The sequence below is a fragment of the Pleurodeles waltl genome, chromosome 1_1, assembly GCF_031143425.1.
Source record: "Pleurodeles waltl isolate 20211129_DDA chromosome 1_1, aPleWal1.hap1.20221129, whole genome shotgun sequence".
Taxonomy (NCBI): Eukaryota; Metazoa; Chordata; class Amphibia; order Caudata; family Salamandridae; genus Pleurodeles; species Pleurodeles waltl.
The window spans coordinates 528376143-528399136 of record NC_090436.1 but is presented as its reverse complement, the minus strand read 5'-3'; the positions used below and the strand labels follow the sequence as shown (position 1 = coordinate 528399136).

Here is a 22994-nt window from a genome sequence, read left to right as displayed (position 1 = left end):
AAATGTGCTATCATTTTATTACACCTCACAGGTTTATTACATTTTGTTTCACTATTTTTCACATTCGTTTTCGTTTGTCTTTTACCACTGCTTTGTTCCCAACTTATGTTTTTGTGACTATTTTGTGAAGAGAATTTTTTGCCCAATAGGCTGACAAAAAAGCTCACAATTTCTGACGCACAGAAAAATGTAAAACAAAATGATTTATTTTTCAGTGACTTGTCTGCCTGGACGTATTCCAGCAAGTGAGGCCAGAATAATTTCTGAAAGTTCATTGGACCATTAGTATCACAAAATATTTTCATTAGCTCACACACGTTGTTAACTTTTACAAAAAACATTAATGTACAATATTGCGTGAGCTCGTGCTTTAAGCAGTAACCTACATCAATCATTGGTAGCAATGGAGTGAAGCAGCAATGCAGTCGAATCAAGCAATGTGTAATTCTGAGAAACGAAACAATTTAAGACTAAACAACGACAAGCCTCTAAGATAATATTAACAATTGTACAACATAACAACAAATGGATAATGATTTCAATTTTCGATCTCTGGGTAAGATTTGTTTCATTTCATATCTTAAATAAATGAGAGAGATCATAACATAGTTGCCAACTGACCCCATGCCACGTGTGACGGCTTCATCCAGTCGAGGGGTCAGGTTACATATGATTTGCACTGGTGAAAACCCACTTGCGCACGTTTTGCTGCTTTTGTTTTTCTGCTTTTGTTTTGCTGAGTAGAGCAAATGATATTTTCAACCTGTTGTGTGTCTTTTTAACAACCCCCAAGGTGACACCTTTTATGTCGTCAATGTCTACTGTGGATAAGTAGGATGCAACAAGGAACGAGACGTTTTGAATTATTTAAGTGGACTCTTCACTGCCAATCGACGCAAGGACAACTTTGGGAGGTGACTTCAATTGCCAGTTTGAACCATTGAGCTTAGCGACAGATGAGGACGACCTTTGGTTAGTTCCAGCACTTGAGATCCCCCCCATTAAAAAATGGACACATACTGTAGTTAAAATTAATGCACTTACTTTAAACCATTGGTTATGAGCTCGCAACATAGAACTAACTCCGATAGGGCAGGGTCACACACCTTTAACCGTATTAACTCCACCTGCCTAATTAACTATATTTTATTGGACCTTAAACTATGCCTCAATCGTAGGACATGATGCTTTTGCCACGCAAAGATAGCGACCATAAAGCCTTGGCTCTCAAGCTTACTTTAAATCTTAAAGACCAATATGACATCATAAGAAAGCCATTACATAGAAGATTGAGATACAGCAAGAGATGAGCAATAGATGTAGGGTGAAATGGAGTAGCATGGAGAACTCACAGGAGACTATTCCTCAGCTCCTTGGCTTGGTGGCAGATAGTATGGAGGGAGTGCCATTCCTGCCCCCAACAGGAGTCCCTGGGGGACAGCTGAGGTTAATCTCTGCGATCGATGCACAAGGGGTTGTTTGATAAATTGAGAAATCTCTTTTTCATTGAGGCTAGGAGAGTAGTCAAGGGGAAGCATCCACAGACCTGGTATAACAAAGCGTGCAGAGGCGCTAAGAGCAAATTGGTCTCAGCTATTAAAACACAAGGCAGGGCCCTGATCCAGACAGCAAGGAGCACCCACAAAAATGATACTCTCCACTGCTAAAAATGGGAGTGTGGGGTATGTAGGAGATTCTCTTGAAAGCTGCGAAGCAAAAGACCATCATGCCTTTGGGAATCTGGTGTCCTTGGTAGCAGGGAAGGGTCCAATTCGAAACAAATATCTCTGCTAGTGACTGGGTAGCCCACTTCTCCACCCTGTATGTACAGCTGGGAGTATTAACTGATCTTTCGAATGACCCGACAAGGCAGGAGGCTCTGGGACAAGTAATCACGAGTACTAGGGAGACGGAAGAAAGCATTAAGGAGGCCCTGACAGTAACCGCTGTTTCTGAGCCCAACTTTATTGGCCATGAAATCTCAGTTCAGGAAATATCCCTAGTTATTGAGGGTATTGTACCTATCAAAGTGACGGGCCTGGATAAAATCCCAGGGGACCTAGGGAACCTATTTCAAAGCAAGACTGACATAAGGTGTGCTTACTTCTCACAGCTGTTTAAGGCCCTACTAAACAAGGCTTCATTGCCCCCGACGTAGGCTGGGTCCAAAATCATTCCTAAATATAAAAAGGGTCCGTGTGAAATGGCAGTCAATTATAGGCCCATTAGGCTTCTTGACAGCTCAAAAAAGCTATTTGGTAGAGTTTTACTTAGTGGACTTCAGAAATGGCTGACAGATAATGATGTCGTGTCCCCGTTACAGGCAGGCTTTAGGGAGGCACAAGTACTATTGACCAGGTATTTCAACTCCTGATTTTATATTGGAAAGTGGTTACTCTGGTGGAGTAGGGGACATGGGGAGGGGGACTGTAGGTTGTATTTGTGGACCTCCGTTCTACCTTTGATTTAGTACCCAGGCCGACCCTCTGGTGGGTCTTGCAAGAGGTAGGGGTATCCAGTTACCTACAAAATATTAATATTGTGAGATTGCACAACAATAATTATGTGCAGGTGAGGTGCGGGCAGGCTGGTAAGTTGACAGAGCCATTCCTTGTAACTAGAGGGGTAAGGCAGGGGTGTGTACTTGCGCCCATGTTATTTTCACTCTATATTAATGGCCTTATCAATTTTGTTAGACCAGCCTGACATCGACGCTCCCATGTTGGCGAACATGAGGATCTCTGACCTCAAGTTTGCTGATGACACTCTCCTCCTCTCTAAGTCCCCCATGGGCCTCCAAAAACACCTGGATCCTTTTGAGAAATTTTGAATTGAACGGGGTCTAACCCTGGGAATTCCACCAGGGAAAATTAGACCTTAGCAGGGACCTCCTTGGAGAGAGTTTACACCTCTCATCTGGGCATTACTTTATCTGAACATCTGGGGTGGCAAAAACACATCATATAATGCATGTTAAAACTTGAGCAAGTTGTCGGAGACATAATCAGGTAGCCACATAACTCTGTCCTGCAGGTATACCTACATCAAGCCCTGGGGGCACTCTCCTATGGAGCAGAGCTGTGGGGTAATTTGGATGCTTCTGCCCTAGATTTAGTGGAAAATTGACTCCTGTGTTTATTGGTCAGTGTCTCCATTAGTACCCCCTTCTTCCCCTTAGATTCTATCTTGGGGTTGGACCGCTATCAGATAAGACAGGTCTATGGTCAATTATTTTTTTGGAGGAGGATTTGGACTATCCCAGAGCTCCAGCCCTATCGTGAAGAACTAGAAGAAATATTCAGCCTTGCGGGCTCCCGTAATCCCTGGATCCCTGGATCAAGTATGAGGAAACTACCCTGGGGAAGATCGGGCTGGCTAGTCTATGGAACACACTGGGAGAGGCAAGGCTGACATCTAAGTCCAACATTAAATCAGCCAATTGGCAGCATAGAGATTCTCTAACATACTCACAGGCAAGCTGTGGTACTTTTACTGGTGCTTTCCTTACAATCAAAGATGTGCTTAAAAGAGAAGACTTCCTGGATGAGCTAGAGCCCCCTCCAGCCAGGCAATTATTTTCGTTAATCTGCTATGGGTCTTTACCTCTCCACTCCTTCACTGCTAAGTGAATCAAATCTCATAGAGTGGAAGACTGGCGATGCCCGACTTGCATTGTTTTTCTGCTTGGCCTATAAGAAGAGTAGGCGCTGTTGGATTCCACCGCTATGCCGCAATTTATTGATTTGAGACTTTTGAGTTGCATTAAGGTTGCTTAAAAAATATACCTCTCAAGCCACTGATTTTTGCTTTTACTCCCTATTTGTGGGCCATGTGGAGTATTAGGACAAAGATGTGTGCTTCTACTGAGAACCAATCAGGGCTCCTGTCTGAATGCGTGTGATATACTGGTCATAATTTGTATAATTAATTTTGGCTCAATTTGTGACGATGTAGAATTTGACTGACCTTTTAAGTCTCCATATCTCCTAGTATACTGAACAATTACAATACTATTTCTTAAGTTGTCTGATGTATATAGGACCGCTTTTTAGAGGTTGTTTTATCCTTGACTTGTAACATTATGCTTATAGTATTTACCGATCTTGCCTTATTTATATTCTGTTATTTTTTATGTGCTTTTATGGCCACTGAGTTGAAATAAAGGTCTTGAACTGAACTGATATTTTCAAATGTATAAAAATGGAACAGACTATTGTACTGTATTAATATAACACGAAGTGTATTTTTCTCAACTTTTCAAATCTAATAGAACTAAGTTTGATTTAAAACCAGTTTAATCAACATTTTATTAAATAAAAGCTCAAAGCAGTGTAAAATTAGTTTTTACGCAATGCCAGGATTGCTTTCTTAAATCGATATTATTCTTGCTAATGTTTTGTGAACAATAACGGGCAGATTTACTAAGGTTTCATGCAACGCAGGGCAGCAAGCAAAGTTGCTACATTGCTTGAAATGGAGAGAGCAGAAATGAGCCATATCTACTAAGATATGGCGCATCATACATACTTAGATATGGCACACTTCTACTGCCCCATATGCAGGCACATTGTGTGCTGCCTACCGCCAACGCGGGTACCCTTACGTCTTGGTGCAAGGGTGCCTGTGTTACATGCAGGATGATCTTTGTGCAGGACGGGATACCTTCTAACACAGAAACAATCCAGAAAGCCGTTTTCCTTTCTCTATGCATTACACATAGTAAAAGTATATTTCTCTTCGTTTCGCCTGGGAGGCGCATCATTTTGGTGCAATCCCAGGTTTACTGACCTTAACAGATTTGAGTTTGCATCAACGTCCATAGGTAGATGTTTAGTCCATGGGTGGATGCCCATGCTCAGCCCATGGAATGCCTCCCCAATGCAAGGTAACGCAAAGCAGCTCTATACGCTGCCTCACTTTTTGTTTTTTACAGAGCCATACAAGGTATGCCACAAAATGCTCCTTGAGTGGCTTTGTAAATCACTAACATTTTGTGTCTGTGTCAAAAAGTGGTGCAGCCATGACACGAAATATTAGTAAATCTACCCCATTGTGTTTTGCATGTTGAACTACAATCCATTTCCTTCAGTTTTCACTCTGCAATTTTTTTTTTTTGTAAAATGGACTGTACCAAAATGAGTTTACCCTGTTCTTAGGCAGCAAAATAGGGAAAATGGATTTACCCTGTACATTTTGCACCAATACACAACCCCTGGATTCTTAGGGGCATATTTATAAAAAAAGAGTTGCATTGCTCTTGCACCAGGGTAAGGGGTGCAAGAGTGACACAACTCTTAAGTTAGGTTTATCAAGCCACGCAAGGTCAGCTTACATGGCCTTGCCTGGCTTGATAAATCTAGAGTAATGCAGCGTAAATCGCTGCATTGCTTTACTCTGTCTTGGGAAGGCATTACATGGATGGAGCGTGAGTGTTCCACTGCAGCCACCCATGGATGTTGGCACGTTCACAGATTTACCATTACTGGTAGACCTGGGAATGTGTCAAAAACCTACGCCTCCCCAGATGAGGTATAACGAGGAGAAATATCTGTATTTCTCTTTAATACTTCTTCTATGTGTGCTGTGTTCTGCAGCACACATAAAGAGGAAAATGCCTCTGAGGATTGTGTTTCTGCAGGAAGGTCTTCCTTCCTGCACAACAACAGTTCTGCCTACAAAGCAGTCACCCGTGCATCATGGTGAAAGGGTGACTGAGTTGATGCTAGGGAGAACATTGTGCGCCAGTGCAGGGAAAAGCCTGGAATGCGCCATACAATGTCAAGTACAGCACATTCCTGCCCTTTCCCTATCATGCAGCACAGCAAGGTGACTTGCTGCGCTGCGTGATGTTTTGATAGATAAGCCCCTTAGTTACAAGTCCCAGCATGCATAGCATTGTTGGAGAAAAAGCCATCAACAGGAGTGACACAGATCCATATTTATACAGCTGCTTGATGTAACAAAGTACCAGTGTCCCCCAGATCGGCCTTCAAAGAGGATCTTACTTGTACCTTAAATGAACTGTGTAAACACTGATCCGCATACGTGAATTACATTCTTTCTAATGCAAACTGCAAGATACATGGAATGCTCTGCAAGAAAATGTCAACAGAGGAGGGTTGTCCTTATAAAGCAAATTACGTTCACAAAATGTTGGCATTGAATTATTCATACGGACATGAGGTGGATTGTAAATTCAAGCACTATTACGAATGAATCAAACTTCAAATAGCATATAAAAGACTTTAGAATAAAATGATTTACACATAACGTGCTCACATTGACTTTTAGTGCCTAATGAGAGGCCTGCGGAGGTAGAAAACTCTACATGCCTCAACACAGGCATTCAAACAGGTCTCATATGTTGCAAAGGATTTGGAATATATGGACACGAGATGCAGGCGAGCAAAAGAGGTCTGGCTATAGATGAAGACACGCACTCGGCTTCCCAGACTCCATCTAACACATGCAAACTGTAGGTGTTCAGGTGAGCTTTTTCTATAATGATGATTCATTGCACTGTAAATGTGTAATTAAAGCCCACTTCATTATGTCAAATTCTGATGTTAAGGATAGACAATGTATGAATCACATGGGAGCTCAAAAATATATTCACATCCTCTATAACATGGCACCCTCTATACAATATTTCTGGTGCGCTGCATGCTCTTGCAAGTCGTTCATTAGCTGCAATATGTTTGCAATGGGTATCTGCACTTCAAATGGTAGATTAGTATTCATATTCTTTTGCTGGTGCAAGGTCAACTTTGATGAAAAGAGGTGACGTCACCTATTCTGGAGATCAGTGTTAATGTGAACTTTTGGCTCTTTGGTGGTATATGCCCTAGCAAACGTAGATATAATCAATGTGTAATAGGTAATAGAATGGTAACAACCTTTAACAAAGAAATTTATAAAAAAATTGGTTCCAGGTTAGTAGTACACATTGCCCTACAAATTCAGAGCCCCGTAGTACTGAAGACTGGCTTCTGAAGTCTCAGAGTGTTATGGAAAGTCTTTCAATATATTTCCCTGGGCTAATTAAAATGCCTTGTTGGAGCACTGGATGGCGCCAGTGTTGATTACATCAATATTCTCTAATTAGTGTCTCTGTCAATCGGTGTGGATTCTTTCTATAAATCTCTGAATGGTTCGTCAATGCCAAAAATAAAGTAATGCAAAAACACATCATGGGGGCTCAGTTTAGGATTTTACAAACTGAGCCAAGCGTTGACTTCGCTTGGTCTTTGCTCCTTCAATCGTTGAGAGTTTGAATATGTCTGGGCCATAGACAATCGCCTATCTCTTTAGGCCTAGGACTGATCGGTTGTACTTGAATGCTTGGGAATTGTCAGTTTGTATAAAATAATTTTTCAAAATTGATAAAATGAATTTCAAGTTAGGATCCTACTGTTTAAAGAGAGCCAAGGACTATGACGCTCATCCTTCACTAGTTAAACTCTAGGTACCTCTAGTACCCCAATTTGACAATCATTCAGCATTTCCATAATATGACATTGTGTTTTCAAAGCTTTTGCAATAGTTAAGAAACTTTAATGATAGTGTTTATTACAAATTATTAACTTTAAGAATGATACATTGACCAGACTTAGCATGTCAGTCACTGGGAAAACACCCAGGGATTATGGGGATGGGACAAATGCTGCTTTCATTACTGTTTCGGCTTGGGTTTCTCATGGACACATAGATTATTTACTAATGCAGAAAAATAATACTCTTAGATACTGTCAGATCATGAACTTTTAGAATACTTTTTATATATGTATTCAGAACAGACTGTCAAACTATGTTTTTGCCAATCTGCTTTGATACATATTCTGTAAAGTGAAATATTTGCCCACATTTAAAAATAATAATTTTGTAGGCCTCCTTCACCCCACTGAAAAGCTCCTTGAGAGTGTGTTTAAATTGTTTGTTGTACTCGCTTGGCTTACAATTCTATCCTCCTGCAGAAATTGCAGAAATCTTTGACAAACCTTATGCCACCCGAAAGTCATTGCCTCCCTTCAGTCCTCTAAAAATCCTCAGTGATCTTAAATTAAATTTGAAAACCATCAACAAATGACACTCAACTCTTCTCTGATCATTCAATTATGACAAGGACAAATATCAACCTCGTTTACTCACACAGCAAGTCTTTTGATGTTTTACCTCCCTTTGCCTCTAACACGTTCCCCATTTATACTGGGGCCTGATTTAGATTTTGGCGGACGGATTACTCCGTCATAACGGTAACGGATATCCAGTCTGCCGAAATCTAAGCCATTCCTGTAGAAACAAATACAATACTGGATGCCATCCATGTAAATCTCCCACCATGTCCCTACTCCTTGTTTCTGCCTTTGAATCTATCAAGAGCACAGCTTGGAGAAGTTGCTCATAGTATACTTTAGATCACTTTTTCTCTATCGCTTTTATCAACTTATTCCACTACCTACGGACGTCTTCCAAATCTGAATCAATCTATACTATACTTATCTATCTCTACTGAGGTGACCCACTCATTCCATGTCATTACATACAATGTTTCCAGTCCTCGATGTTTCACCTGCAAGTAATTGCTATCAGGTCAATTAGTCTAATTAGGGGGTTGGATGCAAACCAAGACTACAGTACCCAGAATGTATTAGGTGGGCACACAAAAGCCCTGGACTGATTTATAGTAAGGAGATCACCCTATTCTGTAAGTCCCTTCTCTTGAAGGTATCATCTTCAGTATGCAGATTTATTTGATAATTGTATTTATCTCTGCATGCAGATTTCTAGGCTAGATGTTCTTGGTGTATAGTGAGGGAAGGCCACTGTGTAAGGGCAGAAAAGAGATGGCTTTTCAAAAGAAATAAACTGAGCGGGCAATGGTGGAGACCTGAAATGGAGTAGGTTAGAAAACAATAATAATTAATGAAGGAAATTATGTCAGGCAGATATTTAAGCTCAATATTTGAAACTAACCATATCTTCAATGTGAATTAAAAACTTTGATTATATTTTTTGAGGTTTTTTTTAGTGTTTGTAATGTTTACAAACCATGAACTTCAATGACATATAGAGTACGGATTTTGGGAAAAACAGCTACAGTAATATGCAGTGAAAAAGATGCATTCCTCTAAAAAGCATACACCTCTCTCACCTCTCTGCTGTCCCTCATTGATGGGATGTTAGACATCTTAAGGGTCACTTCTCAATGCGCATGGATAGATCAACAATTACAATGTTGATCAAACGGAATGACCCTATAAAAGTGACTAGGGAGTCAGTTGGGGATCAATGCATATTATTCCCAAGATTCTATCTCTACAGACCAAAGACAAGAAATGTCAAAGACCTAAACATGTACACATTGATTTTTACCAAGTAGACTACACATTGTTTACCAGCGTTGAAGCAATTGCTCAATGCCACTGCAATATACTGTTTATTGCTGATCACTATAGGGTTGGGGATGGTACATGTTTAAGACAATGTTGGTTATTGCTTATCATGATAATCACGAGTATTGCAAATTGAAAACACTTTACAGAACATTGCAACCATGTATAGGGCAGATAGAAGGTAGGGTATATTCATTATATTAATTTTATAGTGAGCAATACTTTGTATTAAATAAAATGTATGATGAGTATTGTCACATGCGTTTGAAGGGGTAGATGGACTACCTAGGAGGAAGTATGTGTAATGGACTTTAGGGTGTTGGTTGCGTTCCATGTTGGTCCTCAGTGATGAAGGGATGAACACAGAAACTGAAAGAGTGACCCTTAATTTATTTGGTATTGATTTCCAGTGCAGTGAAAGTTCTAAATAACTAGTATGTGGCACAGGATGGTGCGGGGACATCAAAGAGATTGTGGTTGCTTTGGTGTAGAAGTCAGACATGGTTTTAGCAATGTAGGTTGCATGATTGTCATGTGTGTCAAGGAAAATCATTTACAGAGAGCTTAATTGTCGCAGATATCCTACTAGGTTCTAGTGAATTTGAGAAGGTGGGAGTCTGTCTATGATGTTCAAAAAAGGGGTACTTGTGGGAATGATGAATAATTCATCCAGGCCGGAGACACTGTGGGGCGAGAGGCTATTAAGTAATCAAGCTTGCCAATTGCAAGATTGTTGATGATGGATTGGGCTGTTTTAACGTTAAGATTGGTGCACCTTCCTTTAGAACTTGGTAACTGGCTGTGCTTTGGTAGCAGTGAAAGACTGCAACCACATGCTAGAAACAAAAGTAACTCCCGGCAGAAAGGCATGGAGTAAGATAATAGATCAGTGCTAAGCAGTCTAGTTGGGGTACAGAAATGCATGATTTCATCCATACAGGAGTTTAGGCTTAGAAAGCACATTTGTAAGCCTGATAGTGGAGCAGAACCTATGGAAGGATGAAAAGATCTATGTGTGGTCAATGGAAAGATGTTGCACAATGGAGGAGGTTTATTTGTGGTTTCCTGCCTAATAAGTAGATGTACCAGATCCATCAAATTTATAACTAAACATTCATTTGAATAATCATCATGAATTACAGTTGCTGCACAAAGATGCCAACATAAATTTCTGTTTTTTTCACCACATTCCTCTGGAAGGATACATATAGGTTTATGCAACTTATGATTCCTGGTGCACCGTCTAGTCGTGTAAATCAAAGCAATGGAAGGGTTATTTTTCCTTTCTCCGTTTTGCCTCATATAAACGCTTGCTTAGCAGTCATGTGAGTCTTTTTTTTTTTACCAAAAAGGCTTATTAAATGAAGTTATTACAGGAGTGCCGTTTGGTTATTAGTTCTGATTGTGTGATGAAATGTCTAAGGATGGGTAGTAGATCCTGCTGCTGTTACATCATAAACAACAAGATGTTTAAAAATAAATTGCCTTGCCCTTTTGAATATACATAAAAAAGAGGCAAAATCGCTAGAGTAATTGACAAAGGTGAATGTTGATGCTGTTGATTCTCTCAGAAATCCTTGATTTCAGTAATCTTGCGTCGTATTTGCTTGATGTCTTTCTGAAATTTCTTGGTCTCTAGTTTCACTTTGGTTTCTTGTATTTGTTGGAGTGATGCAATGGAGTCTTGAATTGAATTAAAACCTATTGAAGACAAGGACACGTCATTAAATTTAACCTTGCAGAATTTTATGAAAAGATCAGAAGATTTGATTACATGTAAATCGTTTCTGTAATACAGCTGAAACAACAAAAAAAGGTTTGCAAGATAAACATTTCAGTATGCCAAAGCGTACTGTAGCTTTAAATGCACTGACGGAATAATAAGAAAGATGACTGAGGGACAATTAGGTAAGTTTGTATGCAACACATTGAAGAGAAGCCATTCATCTTTCTTTATTGCTGCTGCTCGGGTTACCTTTTGGGTAACTTACTTGCATTATACATGTATTGAAACGTACTGCGGTGTGAGTGTGGCAATTTTGGTTATTAATGGTTTGCTGTGATTTGAGATTGTTTTTACTTAACATGCTGCCAGGTTCCTTCATTGCTGGTCTGAATATGTTTGAGCCAGAAAAAGTAAATCTTGCCATATGATACCCTACAATTACATTTACCCAACTCCTAATCAGCCTCCATGTGTTTCCTCCTATAACATGATCTGTCAATCAGTATCTTAGTTGTTATTGTGTTGAGGTAGGGGATCCATTCCTGTTCAATTGTCCTTCTACCTGTATTGTGTCCTCCATTTTGATTTTTCTGGACTACAAAAACCCAGGTCTTCTCATATGCCAGACTACAGTATCATGAACTGAAGCATGACTCAGGAGCTCTCTAGCTATTTAAACTTTCTGACTTTGGAGCAACACTTTGGGGGTCATTACGACCCTGGCGGAAGGCGGAGAACCGGTGGTAAGACCGCCAACAGGCTGGCGGTCTCCCTTCATGGAATTATGACCATGGCGGTTACCGCCATGGTCATCCGCCGGTTCTCCATTCCGCCCGCCGGGCTGGAGACCTGGGTCTGCAGCCCGGCGGCCGTCACTATACCGCCGCCGGTATTTGGACCCGGCTTACGGCCGTGGATTTCCAGCGGTTTGAACCGCCATGAAATCCATGGCGGTAAGCACTATCAGTGCCAGGGAATTCCTTACCTGGCACTGATAGGGGTCTCACCCACCCCCCACCCCGACTCCCTCCCCTACCCCCCCACCACCCCTGCCACCCCCCAAAGGTGGCAGGGTCCCCCTCCCCACCCTGACCCCCAACATCACATCACCCATTCCCACACGACACGCACGCAGGCACCACCTACACACTCACACACGCCAACATACATGCCTACATACACACACACAGGCAGACACGCACACCCACATTCAAACATTCACACACACATCCATACTGACATACCCACAGACATACACGCACTCATTCCCATACACACAACAGCCCCGCAAGCATACACGCACCCACACCCCCTTCACATACACACACGCACACCCCCATGCACGCACACAACACCCAACACCCTCCCCACCCCCCATCCCCTCACGGACGATCGACTTACCTGGTCCGACGATCCTCCGGCAGGGGACTGGAGCCATGGGGGCAGCTCCGCTGACACCACACCGCCAACAGAACACCGCCACGGCCAATCACAGGACGTGATTCGCTGGGCGGTGTTCTGTTGGCGTGGCGGTGGAGGTGGAGCAACCTCCACTTCCCCGCCTCCCGACAGTATGGCTGTTGGCGGCTTTCCGTCCGAAAAAGGACAGAGAGCTGCCAACGGTCATAATAGGCCGAGCGGAAAACCGCCACCACTGGCGGTCTTCCGCACGGCGGTCCCTCGGCGGTCTTTCAAAAAGACCACCGAGGTCAAAATGACCCCCTTTGTTTTTTTAGATCATTTCCATCCTGCGGCAGTTAACCTAATGAGATGTGAAGAAATACATGACTTATTGTCTTTTCGTTGGTTTCTAAGCAAACTCAAGACAACATGGAAACTTGCAACTCCACTACCTCCGCTACTAGTGAAGTCAGGATGGTTTAAAAGGAGATGTTACCTGTAATTTAGATGCCTGCCTTAAATTATATTTGTTATAATATAAATGCTTTAATGCAAATGTGCAAATTGATACATGTATCATTTACATAGTATGTGTGTCATTCTTTGATAGATTCCCAAATAAACTGAGACAAAACACAGCCCACCTGTTCCTGGGCATCTGGAAGTTCAACTGGACCTGTTGTGATGGCAATGACCTGAGTGCCCGACTGATTGTGAAACTGCATGACTTTTTATTTTTGCCCTAGCCTCCCCTTAATCTCTTGTCTGTGCAGAGGTCTAGGCCTGTCCCTGGTAATGCAAGGTTCAGGATCTTTTCTGTGACCTTGAGAGATGAACCAAGAGTGTCCTCATAGAGGGCATTGGGCTAATTTCCTTGTTCTGGCTGCATCACATAAGGTGATGATGACCACATATCATGTTTTAGAACTCTTTAGGTTGACCCTATCCTTTTCCTCTATGTCAAAGAGAGTGGGGTCTACTGACCTCTCTTGTGTAAAGTTTAACTGTTATCTGAACCCCCAAACCTTGCTTTGAAAATCTGTCTGTGTGCCTAGCGCAGGTATGTTCAGTGACTGTGTATCACATGTCTGATAGTAGGACCTTGGGTTTGGTGTGAGCCTGAGTACTGGGACCAGTGGGATCTTGGATGCCCCTGGATTAGCATAGAACAGATAGAGGATGAGGACAGTTACTCCAGCAGGTCGAAGCGCATTTCCTGCATTCATGTGGTTGAAGAGTGGAGAGTGGATACCCAGACACTGAAGTGTGGAGGATGGAGTTAGAACTCCCCTTAGAAATTGAACAAGGACTTTTTTTTAGTGACAAGCTGCTGATTAGTTATTCATGAGCACTGCCATTTCATAGATGGTAGAGGTGTGGGGTGAGACTGCAGTTTGTGTTGTCTCAAGATGAGGATGTTTTTAGGCAGAGCCTGCCCTTTTGTCTGGTGCTGATTATGCTTGTGTAAGGCTATTGACAGGCAGCTGCAGAGCTCTCACACTTAATTATGCCTTTGTTTTGGATACTCCTGCTTGCAGCCAGCCCCTTTGCTACCTGCTATGATGGCCATTACCTTGCACAAAGGCTGTGTTTGCGAAGTAGCCAGAAAATGACATTTGAAACAGAGTCATCCCAAACAGGATTTACAACCTTAGACAGTGGCTCCACATCCACTTTATTCATGAAGAAAAGAGTGCTCTGCAGAGTCCCCCAAGTACTAACTTGTTAACAGTGCTGTGGGACTAGAGCCACCTAAAGCCAGCATTACTTGCTGGAGATGCTGAAGGTCTGCCTAGTACATAGAGTCCTGCCTACGTGTGGTGGGAGGGAAGGAGAGCACCTGGTCCAGCAGAAGGAGAGATTGTTGATGAGGAGAAGCCAGTTACGTTCCCGGGATGAATTCCTATAACTTGATGAATGCACTTGGGAGTAAAGCCAGGGCTGAACCATGTTGTGACGGGTCTCCAGTCTTAGCCCCACAGAGGACCACATACAGTAATAAAGCAAAAACATTATCCTGTGGTATTCAACACCCCTGCGATGCCTGACAGCTTGGTGTTGTTGCCACTCCCAGTGAACCATGGCTGCTAGGAAAGGTTCATACTGGGCATGTGTGCCTTGCTGCTCTCCTGCCATGGCCCTGATCCGAATGGAACCTGATGCTGTCATCCTGCCAGCAGAGTTGTCATTGACGGTGCCACTTAGAGGAGCACTTACCAGCACTGGCTGATAGCAACAGCATGAGCAGGTAACTGGGCCTTGCATGAAAAGCTGAACTAGACACACTAATCATGTTGTGCAGCGGGAACAGTGAATATTGCCTAAGCAATTCATTTAATTTGAGTACTAACTGTTGAACTGAACTGCTATCTTCTCTGACTAAACAGTGAACTACTGATCTGCCCCTGTGCTTAACCATGTCTACATTAAAGTAGAAGATCCATAAACATTATAACCACTCCGTCAGTGGGGACAGGGTGCTATAGTGGTCAGTCGTGGTTTACCTAGACCTCATAGTTGAAATTGCGACATTGCAATTCTGCCGGTTGTAATGTTTCTTTTTATATTTTGCTGTGATAATAAAGTACTCTATTTCTAATAAGATAAGCTCTGGGCTGAGCGACACATTTACTGTGTTTGTTATTTGACTATTGAGTTCTGGGCTCTTGTACCCTGAGCTACCTCCCTGAGAAGTCTTTGACTGCTTTCTGCACTTTTCTGCTATAGTCAAGTGAAGAAAGTGTGTTATTGATTCCATTTACAGAACTATAAAAGGACAAACCCAAACCACCATATTTGGGGTCCAGCAGGCCATAAAGTGGGTCTAACAGGCCCAGGCCCATTCTCTGAGAAATCCACTTCTTCCTGTTTTATCATCAGGAAAAGATGTATAACCATTTACATATCCACACAATGACCCTCCTTACATAGCCAACAAGATTAGAATCTCTGGTTCCCGCAGCTCACAGAACACCAACACTGGAAACCAGAGATGAAAGAAGACAAAACAATACAGCAAGTCTTTTGCTCCTACAACCCCAGATCCTATTCCAATTCTTACAGTAGGGCTGCTACATTTATTTCCACTAGGAAATGATGATATATTATCTGCCAAAATTTTGCAGCACCCTACTGTTGTCCTGCTGGCTCTCTCTCAAATATAGAATGCCTAGAATCCCAGTTTACTGTGTGCCCTTCTTCTCTTGTCATGGTCACCTATCTTGTAAATTCTCCTTTTTGAACAGTGCTCGATTGCGTATTATCTAGATTTGCCCTCTATACATCCCATACGTACATACATACATGAAAATTCGTTCCAACAGCAAAATTGGCCACAAAATTAAGGATCCGTAGAATTGGACGTAAATAAAATCAAAAGTAAAGATGGTAATGGAATGGAGATGTAATTGTGTGAAGTGAGGGGGCAGATTGCAGAATGAATGAGAATGAATCCCTTATAGATCATATTTCGAAGCACAAGTAAATTAAATGCTTGTTAGGCAAAAACATGCCCTCACATCTGTGGTAAAATCACCCTTGATTTGTGTTGGTTATTTATCTGCTTGTATGTGTAACAAGATGTTTTGATTCATGTTTTGCTTCTCTGTCCCCTCATTACAGACCTCTGTATGGTTTGCTCAAACATCATGTGTTTCAGTTACCATGGATACCCATTTACGGAAATACTGACACACTGGTAATGTGTGAGGTCTATTATGGCATATCAGAACCACTAGATGTTTTCAGCATGCATGCAAAATGTAGTAGTGCCCGGCAGTGTTATTAAGATTATTGAAACCTTTATTCTAAAAGTGAAGCAAAGTTACAAAATGTTCCACAAACTCTAGAAAAACTTTTGTCTAGTAAGGACTGGAGAATACCTTCTGGATACACGCACAGTTTGGAGAAAATTCTCATTTGTTAGTTCCATATTTTAAATACTATTGCCATTTCCAAGAGACTCGTAAAGCGCTGCAACAACACAGTAAGAGTAGCACTTCTATGACTCCCAAGTATCAGATACCTTTAAAGCAAATCAGTTAGTCTAGGACATAGACTCACATTAAACCAGGTTAAAGTAATGTTGAATTCCAAGAGAAACTTGACATGTGACCCAGGGATGCCAGATGGCAGTTCCCATGTGACTTCCCTATTGAACAGAGTGCAAAACGATAGTAGATTCCAGCTGGAGAGCGTTCAATATTTAGTTATCAGTGATGGGACCTTATAATTTCTGCTGATTAAGAAACTGGAATCTCCTACGTAATTTTAAGGGGTAACCCACTGCTCTAAAAATCTTCTTAAACTAGAGAAAACTATTTGCCTTTACATGTGTAACAGCTGACTTGCCAGCTTGAGTCCTTACAAGATCAAAGGGTGATTTTAAGTTTATGGGATACCTGTTCTCTGACACTTTTCCCAGAAACAGTAGGACTGCTTTGCTAAGATCAAATACTTGAAATATGAGGCACAGAGTCTGATAGCTCTTGTGCTTAGCCCCTGTAGGGTACTTGAGAATCATGGTAAGGGCACTTCATACTCACAGATCTCTCAAAGAGACCAGTTGAAAACTCCTTTAAGCTTGATAACATTGTTTTAAAATGCTGTAAAGGGAACTGAACTTCAAAAGATCTTCTCAGAGAGCTTTTTGTCCACTGGGTTAACACTCTGCGCACACATCAACCAGGTCCACTCACATCTCAGTCTACATTCTATTTAAGAAGACCCATCAAGATGCTTGAAAGACTTTTCAACTGTGTGACACCCTACCTTAGGCCCTACTACAAGTTGGGAAGAATAGATTTGATATTTACCACATGCAACAAATTACCATTATGGTAGGTAGAGGTATTTACAATCTGTGGTATATGTCTCTGTAAGAAAGCACCCTTTTTGGCATGGTTAGCCCTCATTTTTTGCCTGGTACCTGATGTGATTTTGACTGAAAGTGCACTGGGTTCCTGTTATCCAGGTCCCCAGTAACAGATATCTTTCCCAAAAGTGTTGTTTGCCAATTAGGGATTGTCGTCCCTAATTGGCAAAACCTTTAGCACCCTCTGTAAGCCCCTAGTAAATGGTACCCTTGGTACCTAGGGCCTGGGATACTAAAGAAGGTCCTGTAGGGCTGCGGCATGAATTGTGTCACCATCCGGGACCCCTCACCAGAGGCACATAGTGCTGCCATCACGGGCTGCGTGTCTTGGTGTAGACAAAAGTGAAAATACAACCTGTCCCTCATCCCTGTGTGCCAGCTCCCCTACCAATGCATATGATATTTGTAAGTCACCGCTACAGAAGGCCTTCCAGCCCTAAGGCAGGGTGCATTATATCACATGTGAGGACATATCTGCAAGAGCAGATATGTCCCTGCTGTCTTTGTTGATTCTTCGACATAGTAAGTAGACAGGGAAGCCATTGTAGATACATGTACTGGAAACTGGTCAATACGAGTTCCCCAGATACGTGATGGCTTCACTGAAACTAGGGATGTTTGGTGTAAAACATCTTGTATTGATACATCCTCACTGATTCCTGTGATGGCTTTATTAATGCATGTACACAGACAGCACCTGAAAACGTAACCAACTGCTAGTGTGTTGACTGACTGATCTGAACCAGCACATCCTCAATTGACAGATTTTTGACCTCATGAGGTGGGAACCAGCGCTCTCGGAGGATGGGAACAAACCTGCTCTGGGTGGAGGTGTTATCACCTCTTCCAGACAGGATGCACATTCCAGGACTGGAATCTTCAAAAGACTAGCCGCTGTTGTTATGCAACCCAGGTCTCTCCAGATGGCGGGGATGACCACCCCTCTGCAGTGACCCCACATACTGGTGGCAAGACAGGCTGGAAAATTAGTTAAATTAGGAAGTGTGCCCACATCCAGCCAGTCCCCTCCCTAAGGTGGACCAGCTGATGTGGACACCACTTTTCAAATACCTCCTTCTTGTTTTGGATGGAATTAGTATTCTAGGGTCAGGGTTATGCCCACTTCCCAACAAAAGTGGTCATATAGAGGGTGTAGTCACCCTAAAGGAATGCAAACCATTGGCTGCAATCTGTCACTCCTTGGAATGCCCATACATTGAGTATTTAGGTGCCCCCTCAAACCCAAGAACTCAGAATCAACATATCAAGAGAAAAAGGATGAAGAAGAGCAACTGCCTGGTGAGAATAGCAGAAAAGCTCTAGACTTTTGGTGCAAAACCCTGCCTGCTCGCACCTCTCTTGACAATTGCAACAGAGCGACTTATCCTGCAAGCTGGAGAGCTACTCAAGCCTCGGGCAGCCTGCCAGCACTTCAAAAATCGCTATGAGTCTTTCTTGGAGTAAAGGAGCTACTTCCCTGAAGACCGAAGGCACTAAAAAACAGAGTCCGGTCCACCACCTTGCAGCTCCCGCGGCCCGACCGATGCCGCTGATGACCAGGAGAAGGTACTCATGCTCTGGAGGACCGGCTCTGTCTCCTCACCAAGTGTGAAGACACCAGGACCAACCGGAGCCGTGCAGCACCAAACTCTGGAGTACCAGAGGCTCTGCACCCATTGAGGGACATCAACACCACTGAGACCTACTTTGTGAGTGGCCTAGCAGTTTTGATTTTGCTTCTGCCAGCTGTTGGCCCCTAACCGCGAGGCGCACCAGCCCAGCCTCCCTAACCACTCTGCACCCGAGCTGCCCGGCCTCAGTACTGAAGAACTGACTGTGCCCCCTTGCTCTCAGACCCGTTGCAAACCCAAGGCCCCATATGGGAGCAATCTGATATGTTCCCAAGTCCCCCTGTGCAGCCTGTTGCCAGATGGTCCCCCTTCACCTAAGCGCATCCAGCTACAACCTCACCAGCACCCTGTTCCTGGTGAAATCTGGGTGCCTCCCGAAGAACTGCTGGTAGGACTTTGGACCTTGGCCCACTACGACTACAAACCTTGAAGGTGAACCCCTTGAAATTGTATCTGTCTTTATGTACCTCTGACTTTTCTTTCCATAGGATTGCATTATGTGTAAAGGCGCAGTTTTGACCATTTTACTCACCTGTGAAAATTTATAACAAAAACAGTACTTACTCTTTAATAAAGTTCTTGGTTTCAAAACATATATAAAAAGAAGTGTTATTTTTCTAATTTGGCATCTGATTTATTCTTTGAGTGTGTGTGTCATTTATTTCATCTGTGAGAACAATAAATGCTTAGCACTGCCCTCTGATAACCTTACTGCTCGACCGCACCACCACAAAAGAGAGTATCAGTATTATCTACTTTTACCTTTGTAAAGCAACTGTGAATCCACTGGAATCTCTGCACAGTGTACTTCTTTTCAGTGCATCATATAGAAAGACAGCTTTAAACAGCCTCCTATTTTGAGTCATCATCATGAGACATCACATGCACAATTGGTTTTTAACACACTGAATTCTGCATATTTTTCTCCTTTTTTCCAGGTAATTTTTCCCTGCAATAAATTTTAGCAGGTTGCACCCGCAGGAATCTATCAGGAGAAAACTGTGAGCATGTGATAATTATCACGCAACTCATAATTCCAATTCCTGCATAAACCCTTGTTTGCACAAAATCTGAATTTTGCCCTTAAATTGTAATGAGGGCCATAGTCTTCTAGTTTCACCACTGATTTTCCTCTTAATGGTGGTTCAATTCAAAGTAATAATTTTAATATTTATTTTTGTTTACCAATTTGTAAACCCTGGTCTTTTGGTGGCATCTGATTGCCATTGGAATATATACCAACAGTTGGAACAAAATTTATTTTCTAATCCTATCTCCTTTTGATTAATCATGCATGTCGCCCCCAGAACATCTGGCAAAGTTAAGCCTTGAGTTCAGCCAGGATATACTAAAGATGAGGACTCCTCAGGGAGGCTCTTTGATTGAAAACATCTGTTGTTGGACTAGTGATGAACTAGGCCTTAATCCATTGAAGAGGTTTAATGCTCTATTCTCCTTTCCACTTCTTTCAAGTGTCAAGTTTATTTATGTGTGATAGTAGGCCAGAATTGGCAAAACAAACATTCAAAAAACTAGTTTTAAAAAAAATGCTATCAATGTATGCAAACTTAATTTTATAAGGGTCCACTTATATATTTAAAAAAAACACAAAAACTTTTTGTATATTTTTGAACAAACATGTTTCTTAAACAATGGTACAACGGCATAAGATCAATGGATATAACATATGTTCTCATGTAATCATCCCTAGCAGCATTTCCCAATACCTAAAAGTGAATTATTATGATATCCCATCAAAACTATTATTACAGTACCCTTCATTTAAGGAAGGGCTATATGAAAATGGGATATGCAAATGGATTTGTACAGAAAGGTGTAGTGCATAGTACACATATGATACTACCAGACAGAACTTGATTTACTATATTGCTCACCTAGCGTCAGATTTAGAGCCTAAACCCATTATACATTGTAGGTACATAGCAGGCACAATGGAACCACAACTATCCACTAAACAAGGAACAAGAAGGTTCACCTGTCCGTAAACCTATATCTATTTATCACATCCTAAACTTCTATTATTGTACATGAAGAAGATATGTCTTCATCTTGAGCCTCTCAAGAAATTTCCCAGGTCTGTAGCATAGTCATATACTATCACAATTCATTTTACAAGTTAATAGTTCATCAATATTCATTTGTCTAAAAAACAGCATTAAATGCCTCTTCCTTTCCATTAAAAAATATGTACAAAAAAACCATAAGACTAGCTAAGTGATGGGTCCGCTTTGAAAAAGGGCCATAACGATAGGTTCCCTGGTGTAGGCAGGAAAGCAACCAAGAGTCAGTTGGGAAACGCTCACACAGCCATACGCTAGTGGTGGGTTTAATGCACCAGACACCATCTGTACCACCTCTGTGTGCAGGGCTATTTCTCACATTGTTGGTATGCATCGCATGATGATGCCGTCCCCATCCCGCTTCCAGTTCTCCTACAGCACAAACGGGAAGGGATACTTTGCACAGAAATGAACACACTGCACTCCACAACAACTGCCTGATGGGCACTGGGCAGTAGGGGCAGCTCTTGCTATATTCCCCGGCATTACCACTGCAGTGCCACCCTGCAATTTTGGTTCCCCAGGAAGATAATGCGCTCCAAATACTTGTGCGGGCCTAAAAACTATAGAGGATGCATATCCCAATAGTACCTTTGTAGCTCTTGAAGATGTCTCATGCGCTCCAAAGCACACTGCACTTTTGATGATCACATATTACTGTCTCTGGGTGGCTTTGTGCAACCTATACCCTCAATTCCCAGAGGAGCCTCCTACTCTTGCTACATTACAGATACTGCTCTCTAGCACCACCCATAGACATTAAATCACCAAACTATATAATGTAGCACAGATGGATAGACCGCAGGCCCCTGACAATGTGCTAAAGAGCTGGAACGCTCGACTGTTAGAGAGGGCAGACTGGAAATTCTGTTGTGCAGAACTACACACATTCACTTATAATTGCAATATACTAATAATACATTTCAAAGCTTTACACCAAACATATTATACTCCTGTCAAACTATGTACATTTGGCTACGGGCAGATGCAAACTGTATATTATGTGGGGCAATGGAGGCAGATTTCTTACATCTTGCCTGGCAGTGTGCCTCCATAATACAATATTGGACTTAAGTCACCGGAACTCTAACCGATATGATGTCAGAACAAATAGACTGTCATCCTGCCATGTTTCTACTGGGACTTGTCAAGGACCTCCAACCGGCCAACCATAAATTTTTGTCTGTGCCTTTCTTGTTGGCAAAGAAAAAGGAGGTCCTTCACTGGGGAAGCAGGGTTAAACCCACCAAGAAGAACTGGCTATCAGACATGGTATACTGTGGGTCTCAATTGGAACTTTATGCAGAAGAATTGCAGAGACATTCGAGGCCCAAGGATATATGGGGCCATTTACAACATACCTGTTGTCGAATCCGGCAGAAGTTTAGGGGCGGTGCAAATGGAAGATAAAAGGGGTTACACATGTATCAAGTATGGTATATATTTATTGTAAGTACACCAATGAATATGTTATGGTTACTTTCTCTGGCCGGACAATACAGGTACTGTGGATGCTGGTGATTGTATGTTTGATGTTTTTTTCAAGTGTGATACATGTTATTTTACACAAAAATGAATAAACAAAGAAATGTGTTCACTGAATTCAATCCCTTCTCACTCTTAGATAATTTCCAGAGAATGTAAGACAGCAATTGGCCCAATTGCAGCTTCAATATACACCATCTAGAGTTTCTGACCTTTATTCTTTTTAAATGTGATTGTATTTCACCTGAGAATTCACCCTTACACATATGATTGAGATCCTTTTTTCTCTTACAGCTCTCTACATAGTTAACTCTTTTATCCATTTTTTTCTAAACATGCTTGGTCCTGAGATGCTCAGACCTCTAGCCACTTTTATGCACCAAGTAGACAACTTAGATCTTCCTC

General features: G+C 42.0%; 1 protein-coding gene across 4 annotated transcripts in view; it reads right to left on the bottom strand.

Annotated features, from left to right (window-relative positions):
- Nucleotides 1-218: 218 nt before the first annotated feature.
- The window catches only part of FAM81B (family with sequence similarity 81 member B), a 408082-nt gene continuing 385306 nt past the window's right edge, over nt 219-22994 (bottom strand). For all 4 annotated transcript variants that reach the window (XM_069225555.1, XM_069225546.1, XM_069225537.1 and 1 more), the window contains one exon: nt 219-11093. In XM_069225555.1, the coding sequence (XP_069081656.1) occupies nt 10960-11093 (134 nt within the window). In that variant the 3' untranslated portion in view covers nt 219-10959. The remainder of the gene's footprint in view (nt 11094-22994) is intronic.